The following is a 12,006-nucleotide window of genomic DNA, read 5'->3' as shown; positions in this document are numbered from 1 at the left end:
TAATAAGTCAGTACTCCTCCATGTTGAACAGCACTTGGAAGAAGCACTGAAAGAGGCAAAGGCACAGAATATGCTCTGGGTGAGGGGCTTCAATATTATTACCAAGAGTGGCTCAGTAATACCACTACTTTCGAACTGGACAAATCCTAAAGGACATAGCTGCTGGACTGGGTCGGCAGCAGGTAGTGAGGGAACCAACAAAAAGGAAAAGCCTTCTAGACCTTGTCCTCACTTACCTGCCGCAGACGCATCTGTCCATGACAGTGTTGGCAGCAGTGACCAATGCACAGCCGTTGTGGAGAGGAAGATCCATCTTCACATTGAGGATGTGAGGTAATGCATTTTGGAAGGTCTAATACAGATAGGAAATATACAGTAAATGGCAGAACCCTCAGGAGTATTGATAGGCAAAGGGATCTGGGTGTACAGGTAACACAGGTCACTGAAAGTGACAATGCAGGTGGATAAGGTAGTCAAGAAGGCATACGGCATGCTTGCCTTCATCGGCCGGGGTATTGGGTTTAAAAATTGGCAAGTCATGTTGACGCTTTATAGAACCTTAGTGAGGCTGCACTTGGAATATAGTGTTCAATTCTGGTCGCCACACTACCAGAAGGATGTGGAGGCTTTGGAGAGGGTACAGAAAAGATTTAGCAGAATGTTCCCTGGTGTGGAGGGCATTAGCTAGGAGGAGAGGTTGGAGAAACTTGGTTTGTTCTCACTGGAGCGACGGAGGTTGAGGGGAGACCTGATAGAAGTCTACAAGATTATGAGGGGCATGGACAGAGTGGATAGTCAGAAGCTTTTTCCCAGGGTGGAAGAGTCAATTACTAGGGGGCATAGGTTTAACGTGCAAGGGGCAAGTTTTAAAAGAGATGTACGAGGCAGATCTTTTACACAGAGTGGTGGGTGCCTGGAACTCGTTGTCGGGGGAGGTAGTGGAAGCGGATACGGTCGTGACTTTTAAGGGGCAGCTTGCCAAGTACATGAATGAGATGGGAATAGAGGGATATGGTCCCCGGAAGCGTAGGGGTTTTTAGTTAAGTCAGGCAGCATGGTCGGTGCAGGCTTGGAGGGCGGAAGGGCCTGTTCCTGTGCTGTAATTTTCTTTGTTCTTTGTTCTATATCCTCCATGGTGTTGTGTGGTGTTAGCATCTTGCTAAATGGGATAGATTTCAAACATATCCAGCAACTCAAAGCCGGACATCCATGAGGCACTGTGGGGCTTCAGCAACAGCAGAATTATATACAACCCCAATCTGTAACCTCATGGCATATCTCCCACAAATAGCAATGAGGTAATGACCAAAAATTCTGTTTTTGTGATGTTAATAAATTTTGGCCAGGACAGTGGGGATAATTTCTTTTTCTCCTTCAAACGGGGGCAGCACGGTGGCAGTGGTTAGCACTGCTGCCTCAGAGCTCCAGGGACCCAAGTTCAATTCCGGCCTCGGGTACCTGTCTGAGTGAAGTTTGCACGCTCTCCCCGTGTCTGTGTTGGTTTCCTCCGGGTGCTCCGGTTTCCTCCCATAGTCCAAAGATGTGCAGGCTAGGTGGACTGGCCATGCTAAATTGCCCCTTAGTGTCCCAAGATCTGTAGGTTAGATGGATTAGTCATGATAAATGTGTGGGGTTACTGGGATAGGGTGGGGAAGAGGGCCTGGGTAAGATACTCTGTCAAGAGTTGGTGCAGACTCGATGGGCCAAATGGCCTCTTCTGCACAGCAGGGATTCTATGATTCTGGTGCCATGGGATCTTTCACATTCACCTGAGAGGGTAGACAGGACTTGGTTTATTTAACATTCCATCATAAAGGTGACATCTCCGATAGTGCAACACTCCTGTGGAATGTCAGCCTAGTATTTTGTGCTCATATCACACGAGTGAGACTTGAATCCAGAACCTCAGGCAAGAGTGTTACCAACTGAGCGACAGCTGTCGCTCTAAATTAGCAAACTGCAAACTCTACCATCGGAAAAGGAATCTTGCCATCACAAACAGATTTTCTTAAACCATTGCAAAGAATATTACTTTAACACCTTGCAAGCAATTATTTTCCCTTGTATAACAGAAACAGAAAATGCTGGGTAACCTCAGTAGGTCTGGCAGCATCTGCGGTGAGAGAAACAGAATTAACGACGCTTCTATAGAACTGAAAAGGGACAGAAATATGATACCGCCCCCTTCTCCAAGTATATAATTCATTTTACTTTTCATTTTCTTCCCTTGTAGTATCAGAGTGCTAATAATAGAAGGGAATGGTTCAATTTATGATCTTGAATATGTGGGGAGTGGAATAACCTACATATATAATACAAAAGTAAAATACTGTCGATGCTGGAAATCTGAAATCAGCAGAAAATGCTGGAAATACTCAGCAGGTCTGGCAGTATCTGTGAAAAAAGAAACAGAGTTAACGTTCACATCTACAATCTTTCTTCAAAACAGGAAAGAATTACACACTTAAGAGGTTTAAGTACTGTGCACATTAATTGACACAATCAATGTGAAGGATGCTTATATACTGTTGTCAATTAAGTTCTCATACATTAGCTTCAACCACTGACAAACACTGAAACAAGGAACTAAAATGAAAGGGATAACTGAATCAACCATTAGGAAGAAATCACTTGGAAAAAGCTCGGACAATATGGAATGAACTAAAGCTGTGTGAACCCAGCTGTTTTTAAGGAAGATATCGGCAGGACAAGAAATACAATGGGAGAGGTGGAAGTGTTGGTAAATAACAAGTTAATAGATATGAGAGTCACTAAACTTGGCTCGATGATGATCAGTGGCAACAAATCTGCAGGATCACGTGTGCTCCCAAAACAATAGAGAAGGAAACAAAGTGGAGTGGTATTTGCTAATCAAAGGAGGTTGCGCACTGCTAAGAAAAAAGGTTGGGGATAGGTCCATAGTCTCTTTGGGTGGGCTTGTAAAGTAGAAAAGGGAATGAGTTCGTGGTATAAATATATTACAGCCCCCATAAAAGTAAAACAGAACTCAACGCACTGTTGGGTAAAGTAATAAAGATTTTACTCTTCTTGACTAGCATAAAATCAAAGTAAAATTGTACAAAACAAAATCATTCAATAATGAGGTAAATCATATCCACTCTCTTCAAGGAAACATTTTAATTTAAGCACTATAGCAGCTTTGCAGGAAGTTCTGACTGCATGCAAAAATACACCTTCTGCAGTATGTGAAGAACCATTGCAAATAATGTTTGAGGCTGCTGAATAATAGTTAGCTGCCAAGTTGCATTTAAAATTGCCAGCATACAACTATACTAAAATCTAGCACAATTGTATTGGGTGATTGGAATTGTGGACAGCAGCGTACACCCCTCCAATAATATACGTTAAACACAAGGTTTTCTTTTTAAACATTGTCTGTTTACATTGGTTGGTATCATGTTATTTTCTCTTCCTCTATCACTTTGGGTTTCATTATTAAGGTCTTTTAACAGTTAGTTTACTGGCCCAAATCTGTGACATTCAGGTGCATTTACTGTAGGATCCAATCTGCATACATGAAAGAGTTTATTGAAGTTCAACAAAATGTTGCACTTAAATAAGTGAAAAAACACTAAGGGGGGGGGGGGGGGGGGAGGAGGCATCTCTGGATTTACTCCTAACTAATGGAAGAGGAAGCAATTAAACCAAGTTGAAGTAGAGGAACATTTGGGCGTGTTTTATAACGTTTTAGTTGCACGGTCACAATGGAGACAGAACCAGCAACAGAAACTATTAAGAAATCTGGTATCAGGAGAGCAGACTTTAAGATGAAGAACTTTTGAGGTAACAGAATAAAAAGGGAAGAGATATTTGAAGAGAAGGATGTGGGGACAAAATGTGAGGCTTTCTCCTTGCACTTCAAAAGCAATTTCGTCTCGAAGCAAGCTGAGCACCAGAATAAGACCAGTTATCGAGGAAGTGACCGTAGGCCATTCAGCCCATCTTTAATCATTTATTCAGAATGACCCAAACAACAATCCCCCCATTTCAGCATCCAACTGGAAAGACTCCAAAGAATCCGTTTGCATTCAGCTATCCAGGAGCCCATTCCATGTACTGAGCACTCTTCTCTTGATACCAGGCCTAAATTTGTCTTTTTCCAGTTGAAACCTATGACTGCTTGCCTACCCTTGCAATTCATTTTCAAGTAATTTGTCAGATTCATCTTATCCATACCATTTACAATCTTGTACATTCCTAAATTCACCTTCCAGATGTCTTTTATCAAGGCTGAAGAGCCCACGCTCCATAATTTCTTCATAATTGAGACCTGCCAAGAACGGGGTTCATTGTTGTTGATTTCTTTGTTTTGTCTCTATTGCAAAAAAATCCAGAATGGGACACATTTTCAAAAGGTATGGTCTGAGCAGAGCAGTAAATGACTTGATCATTACTTCCTCTGACTTGTACTCTACTGTCCTGTCGGAAACAAATGGTGTACAATGTTCTTGCTATTTATTTAGTGGCTGGAGATTAACTTTTGTGGCAGGAAGTGGAAGACCCAGTTATCATGGGCTGCATAAGAACCAATGTCACAGGTAGAACAAGGAATTATGTTCTGCTGGGTGAGCTCGTGGAGTTAGGGTTCAAATTTAAAAGCAGAACCTCAAAGGTGATAATCTTTAGAATGCTGTCTGAGCCATGCGCCAATTGGCATAGGGCCAGGCAGATTAGAAAATTAAATGCATGGCTCAAGAGTGGTGTGGGGTAGGGATTTTATGCATGGGGCACCGATATCAGTACTCGGGAAAGAGGGAGCCATTGCAATGGGATGGCCTCCACTTAAACAGGATTGGGACCAGTGTCTGTGCCAACTGCATAACCAGGACCTTGGAAAGGGCTTTAAACAAATGGGTGAAGGGCTCAGGTGAAGAGAGATTTAAAAATCCAAAGGGAAAAGCTGAAGGAATAGAATAGTGTAGAGATAAAGACAAACAGAGTGGGACAAGAAGGTGCAGAGAGTTTAACAGAAATAACAAATCAGCGAGTAAGGTCCATACTTTGAATAGCAGTAAGTCAAAGTTAAAGGCTTTTTATCAGAGTTAATGAACAATTCACAATAGCATAGAAACACAAACATAGCAAATAGAGCAGGAGTAGGCTATTCAACCCTCCAAGTCTGCTCTGCCATTCAATATGATCACGGCTGATCCTCTATCTCAACATTATATACCCACGCTCTCCCTATACCCCTTGACACCTTTAATCTATTTTTGTCTTCAATATATTCAGTGATTTGGCTTCCACAGTCTTCTGTGGTAGAGAATTCCACAGGTTTGCCACCCTCGGAGTGAAGAAGCTTCTCCTCATCTCAGTCCTAAATGCCCTACCCCACTGTGACCCTTTGTGCTAGACCCCCCCGTCAGAGGAAACAACATTCCTGAATCTAGTCTGCCCAGCCCTGCACAATTTTATACATTTCATTGAGATCCCCTCTCATTCTTCTAAATTCCAGTGAATACAAGGCCCAGACGACCCAATCTCTCCTTATACAACAATCTTGCCAGCCCAGGAAGCAGTCCAATGAATCTTTGCTGCACTCCTTCTATGGCAAAATAGATGAACTGGTGGTACAAAGAGTTAAATGGTTCAGATCTAATCACCTTTACAGAAATGTGGTTACAAGCTGATCAAAGTTGGGAAATAAATATCACAGGATGCACAACATTTCAAAAAGACAGGGAGAATGGCAAAGGGATAAGGATCCTGCTAATAGTTAAGGATGACATGAGGAGAAAGGGAATGATAAAAAATGCTGTAAAAACTCAGCAGATCAGACAGCCTCTGTGGAAAGAAACAGAGTTAACATTTCATCAATTTGAAAGGACCTTGGCTCAGAAGATCAGGAAGTAGAATCAGGAAAGGTGGAAATTAGGATCAGCAAAGGCCAGAAACTGCTGTTGGAAGGAGTTTAAAGGCCCCTAACAAAAGTCTTCCCTGCATTACTATGCCCTCCATTTACTGTTAATATTCTTCACGTCTCTTTTAAATCACAGTCAGAAACACACCTTTTGCAAATATGATTTCCAGGGTTCCATTTATGCCAATTCAACATGAAAAACAGAATGCAAAGAAGGTCTTCCAGAACTTCCTTGTAATTAAGCTTAGAACAACATTCTATTCCTCTTGACCACGTAAAGCCAGTTTTAAAAACTTATTTGTGCTGTATTGGGAACAGCCAATGAGGTTCTTTAAGGACAAGTGACTCAGTCACTCAAAGTTAAAGTTGCCAGAGTCCCAGATGACCAGAGGCTGTGACTGGTGGTGATTTAACCTGAGGATCGCCACACCTTAAGCGAGGGGTAAGGTTGAGAAGGTGGTGCCTTCATGAAACACTATATCTTGTAGCAATGGACAAAGGATTTGTGAAAACAGAAATGGAGTCATGAACTCAGCAAAAATTTTGAGAGTTCTACCCACTTGGCAGAGGGAGTGAAAGTTGACAAGAATTATATATATGTTGCCTAAACTGTTTGGAACAGTGATAGAATAATAACTATATGAGCTGGCAGCTAATAAAAACAAGCTAATAGGAATCGTAGCAAGATCAGAAACAATTATGATTCCTGGTAACAAAAAAAACGCTGCAAAATTTTAGCAGGTCTGACAGCATCTGTGGAGAGAAAATAGAGCCAATGTTTTTGACTCTGGATGGCCCCAAACATTTTCTGTTTTTGTTTCAGATTAGAGCATCCGCAGTATTTTGTCTTTATCTTAATGATTCCTGTAAACTTGGGTATAAGAATTTTTAAGAAGTGATTATGAGTAAGCAACCTTTAAGGAAATGAAAAGGGAGCTGCTGCCATGTGTATCTCCATTAAAATTAAGACTGGTATGCTTTTTGAAACTTCTTCATATTTTGTGAACAAAATTAAAGTAGCCAGAATACATTCAATCAAGTGCCAAACGCAAGTGTTTTTCTGGCAGTACTAGCTCATTGGAGCAACCCATTCTCTCATCAGTGTTTTTTAAAGATTTTAAACACACTATAACTTTCTATGACTCTGTTCTAATAGTGTGAGACTATATGCTGTCATATATGTATCTTTACACCTGCCTCCATATGAAAGGTTTTACTACTATAGAATCATAGAATGGTTATAGCACAGTAGGAGGCCATTCAGCCTCTTGTGTCTATGCTGCCTCTCTGCAAGAGCCAATCAGTTCACTCCACACAGCTTCCTTTTCCCCGTTGCCCTGTAAATCTTCTTCCTTCAGATAATTATCCAATTCCCTTGAGGGGGATGAATGAATCTGCCTCCACCACAGCTTCCGGCAACTCATTTCAGATCCGAAGCACTTGCTGCGTAAATGTTTTTCCCTTTATCGTCTTTTGGCTTTTTGCCAATCACCTTAAATCTGTGTCCTCTGGTTAGACCATAAGACCATAAGACATAGGAGCGGAAGTAAGGCCATTCGGCCCATCGAGTCCACTCCACCATTCAATCATGGTTGATTTCAACTCCATTTACCCGCTCTCTCCCCATAGCCCTTAATTCCTCGAGAAATCAAGAATTTATCAATTTCTGTCTTGAAGACGCTCAACGTCTCGGCCTCCACAGCCCTCTGTGGCAATGAATTCCACAGACCCACCACTCTCTGGCTGAAGAAATTTCTCCTCATCTCTGTTCTAAAGTGACTCCCTTTTATTCTAAGGCTGTGCCCCCGCGTCCTAGTCTCCCCTGTTAATGGAAACAACTTCCCTACGTCCATCCTATCTAAGCCGTTCATTATCTTGTAAGTTTCTATCAGATCTCCCCTCAACCTCCTAAACTCCAATGAATATAATCCCACGATCCTCAGACGTTCATCGTATGTCAGGCCTACCATTCCTGGGATCATCCGTGTGAATCTCCGCTGGACCCGCTCCAGTGCCAGTATGTCCTTCCTGAGGTGTGGGGCCCAAAATTGCTCACAGTACTCCAAATGGGGCCTAACCAGTGCTTTATAAAGCCTTTTTTTAATTTTGTCACCATTTAGAAAATAGTCCATGCCTCTATTCTTTTTTCCAAAGTGTACGACCTCGCACTTGCCCACGTTGAATTTCATCAGCCACTTCTTGGACCACTCTCCTAAACTGTCTAAATCTTTCTGCAGCCTCCCCACCTCCTCAATACTACCTGCCCCTCCACCTATCTTTGTATCATCGGCAAACTTGGCCAGAATGCTCCCAGTCCCGTCATCTAGATCGTTAATATATAAAGAGAACAGCTGTGGCCCCAACACTGAACCCTGCGGGACACCACTTGTCACCGGTTGCCATTCTGAGAAAGAACCTTTTATCCCAACTCTCTGCCTTCTGTCTGACAGCCAATCGTCAATCCATGTTAGTACCTTGCCTCGAATACCATGGGCCCTTATTTTACTCAGCAGTCTCCCGTGAGGCACCTTGTCAAAGGCCTTTTGGAAGTCAAGATAGATAACATCCATTGGCTCTCCTTGGTCTAACCTATTTGTTATCTCTTCAAAGAACTCTAACAGGTTTGTCAGGCACGACCTCCCCTTACTAAATCCATGCTGACTTGTCTTAATCCGACCCTGCACTTCCAAGAATTTAGAAATCTCATCCTTAACGATGGATTCTAGAATTTTGCCAACAACTGAGGTTAGGCTAATTGGCCTATAATTTTCCATCTTTTTTCTTGTTCCCTTCTTGAACAGTGGGGTTACAACAGCGATTTTCCAATCCTCTGGGACTTTCCCTGACTCCAGTGACTTTTGAAAGATCATAACTAACGCCTCCACTATTTCTTCAGCTATCTCCTTTAGAACTCTAGGATGTAGCCCATCTGGGCCCGGAGATTTATCAATTTTCAGACCTTTTAGTTTCTCTAGCACTTTCTCCTTTGTGATGGCAACCCTTCACCTTCACCTGTAAAGACTTGCTTTCCAACCATTATTTTGTAAATTGAGTTTGTGTCTTTATATGCCCTGTTTGTGAACAGAACTCCCACTTACCTGACGAAGGAGCAGCGCTCCGAAAGCTGGTGGCTTTTGCTACCAAATAAACCTGTTGGACTTTAACCTGGTGTTGTGAGACTTCTTACTGTGTTGACCCCAGTCCAACGCCGACATCTCCACATCATTGACCCTTCTGCCAATGGAAACAGTTTTGCCCTAACTATTGTGTTTGGATTCCTCATGATTTTGAACATCTCTATCAAATCTCCTCTCAACCTTCTCCATGGGGAACAGCTGCAGCTTTTGGGTCAAAAACAGATTCTCACCAACACTAAAGATGTACAATGTGTAGTAAAATTACACTGATAATAGCACCCATTAAAAGCTAAGTTGCAAAACAAATACGCTCAGTCTCCTCAAGCTCTTCAGTCAATGTTTAAGCTGGTTATCAAACATCAACGATGTGCTTCATAAAGAATAATCGCTCCATTTTCAGAAATATTTAAAGATCTTTATTTGCAGTATTCAAGTTGGACATCTAGAAAGCAATAGCCAATTATTGGTATTAAAAGGCTGTTCTTTTAATATTGTTTGTTTTACTGATTCAAAAAGTTTGTGGCTGCAAACATGTAATGCATTTTATTTATTATTCATGTATTTAAATTAGCGTTATGAGTAATGACTCACACTTAGGAACCTCATGCAGTGCTTGATTTGTGATTACCGTATGCTCATTTCCATGGTTTTAAAAATGGGGAGATGTAATTTATTTTCTAACATTCAAAGTGTTACATGATGCTGAAGTATAATTGGACTGACCTTCAGCAGCAATGTCATCCTCTATTATAAACAACTACAATTAGTGTATTGTGCCCCTGCAGAGTGCAAACAGCAGCATCAAACATGCAGGTGGCAAACATTTATAAAAAGCAATTGATAGGACAAAGCTACCTATTGAACATGCAAATGGTCAGATATACTGTCACTGTTCAATTTATTACAGCCTTGGTAAGCATTTTAAACTGCCAGAAAATGTATTGTGAAAATCACTCACGAACACAGCTCATAAAAGCTTGCATTAAGCTGCTATTTCAAAATAAGGGAGCAATTTTAAGCTTTGAAAATATTACCATATAAAATGGATGCTTTTAAAAGTTAGTACCTTTCAACATTCAAACAATATTTAATACTTTTTAAAACTGTTAGCGAATTACTTGTGAAATAGTTTTCATGCCTTTAAGTGTAACATGAATGGCTATTTTAACATGCATTCGAAAAGATCATGCATTGATTTCAGTTACAAAGGTTGCCAGCCTGACAGGGTGCACGGACACTGTAATTTTGCTGTAACAGTGAGGCCATCAGCACTCACCTTTCTTGTGGGTAAATCTGACATCAACCTGTACCACCCACACATGTACAGTTAATCGCAGAAATGCAGACATTACTATGAGAAATATCTGCTCCTCCACAGGGTCCTTTTTGTGAAGCTCACCAATAAATTAAGACTCTGAAATCACCCCGATGACATGAACCTCAGATGCTTACTCACTGGTTCTGCAATAAAAATCTCTGAAAACGCTAAGACAGATGCTTATAGGAATGAGAGAGATTTTTAACAGGGTACGGATAATTACTGAACAGACTCTAGTGCTGAAGTTATTTTACAAACATAGACTCTCATTCCCTCAGAAGAAAATTAATGTTGATTTTTTTTACTTTTTGCCTCTTATTTTTCTTCCTTAATCTCAGCTGTATTTCCTAATCTTGACTTCATCGCTTGTGCATGATTTAAACGTAATTTACATTTCCTCTCTTTTCCACCTCCTTGGTTGGATCTGCCTATCTATGCAAGGGTACTTCAGCGTGTTTGCTTGAAGAGCCTCAATATTGCAACTTCTGTTCACAGACGCCACTGATTCTCTAGAGGGTTCTGGGTTAGCAGAGGTGACAAGCAGACAGGCTCATGAAAAATCTGTGGACCGTCGTATCCAGGGTGAATGGCAAAATCCATTCCTTCTTTCCACTGAAAGAAAATCCAGATGATGAATTAAACAAAGGTTCAGAGCATTTGGAGTTTTGATTGTTCTTCTGTCAGGACCTGAACATGTTTGCCCACTCTGGCTGAAGTATAGGTCAGATATGAAGCATTTGGTTTTGTTTTCAAGAAAAATCGGCACCATATAACTTTTTTTTGAAGTCTGCCTGACAGCGAGCTTGATTGGTTTGATTGTTAGGGATTAAACAAGATCAAAATTGTTTTACTGGAAAGAAGGTGCAAGGTGAAAAAACCTTTAGGAAAAATCCTTAGGCTCTAAAGAGATGTCAAAAGGATTCACCAGAAAGGTGCAACAGACGATGGATTTCAGTTATGTGGAAAGACTGAAGAAGCTGGGATTATTCAGCTCAGAGCAGAGAAGGTTAAGGAGATATTTAGTAGAAATTTTCTTTATTGTGCAAGTGCTGCATTGTTTCTAGGAGCCATCTTTCAAATCACAGAATGGACCTGTCCATTCTCAGGTGGATATAACAGATCCTATGGTACTATTCTAAAGAGCAAGGGAATTACCATCTGTGTCCAAGCAAATATTTTTAAAGTTTAAACATTTATTTATTAATGTCACAAGTAGGCTTACATTAACACTGCAACGAAGTTACTGTGAAAATCCCCTCGTCGCCACATTCCGGCGCCTGTTCAGGTACACTGAGGGAGAATTTTAGCATGGTCAATGCACCAGTACATCTTTCGGACTGTGGGAGGAAATTGGAGCACCCGGAGGAAACCCACGGACACGGGGAGAACGTGTAGACTCCACACGGACAGTGACCCAAGCCGGGAATCGAACCTGGGTCCTGGCGCTGTGAGGCAGCAGTGCTAACCACTTGCCACCAGTGCCTCCCTATTTATATTTATCCATCAATCAACATCCTTAACAGGTAATCTGATCATTACCACCTTGCTGCTTGTGGAGCTGTATTCTATAAAAATTAGCTGCCATATGTGCAGCAGACTCAGAATATTAGTGTAGGGTGGTGGGGGTGGGGTGGCGTTCGCGCACACAAATATGCACACGTATGTATGAA

General features: G+C 41.5%; 1 protein-coding gene across 13 annotated transcripts in view; it reads right to left on the bottom strand.

Annotated features, from left to right (window-relative positions):
* arfip1 (ADP-ribosylation factor interacting protein 1 (arfaptin 1)) overlaps positions 1-12,006 on the bottom strand; it is a 179,464-nt gene that overhangs the window by 101,066 nt on the left and 66,392 nt on the right. For 2 of the 13 annotated variants that reach the window (XM_078212663.1, XM_078212654.1), the window contains one exon: positions 4,229-4,336. The exons of 10 other annotated variants lie outside the window; for them this stretch is intronic. In XM_078212663.1, coding sequence (XP_078068789.1) covers positions 4,229-4,336 — 108 coding nt within the window. Of the gene's footprint in view, positions 1-236; positions 277-4,228; positions 4,337-12,006 lie in introns of those variants that run through there. One more of the 13 variants, XM_078212700.1, reaches the window with a different exon arrangement.

This window comes from Mustelus asterias, chromosome 1, assembly GCF_964213995.1.
Source record: "Mustelus asterias chromosome 1, sMusAst1.hap1.1, whole genome shotgun sequence".
Classification (NCBI taxonomy): domain Eukaryota; kingdom Metazoa; phylum Chordata; class Chondrichthyes; order Carcharhiniformes; family Triakidae; genus Mustelus; species Mustelus asterias.
The sequence above is the reverse complement of the archived record's forward strand: the minus strand, read 5'-3'. Positions and strand labels throughout refer to the sequence as shown.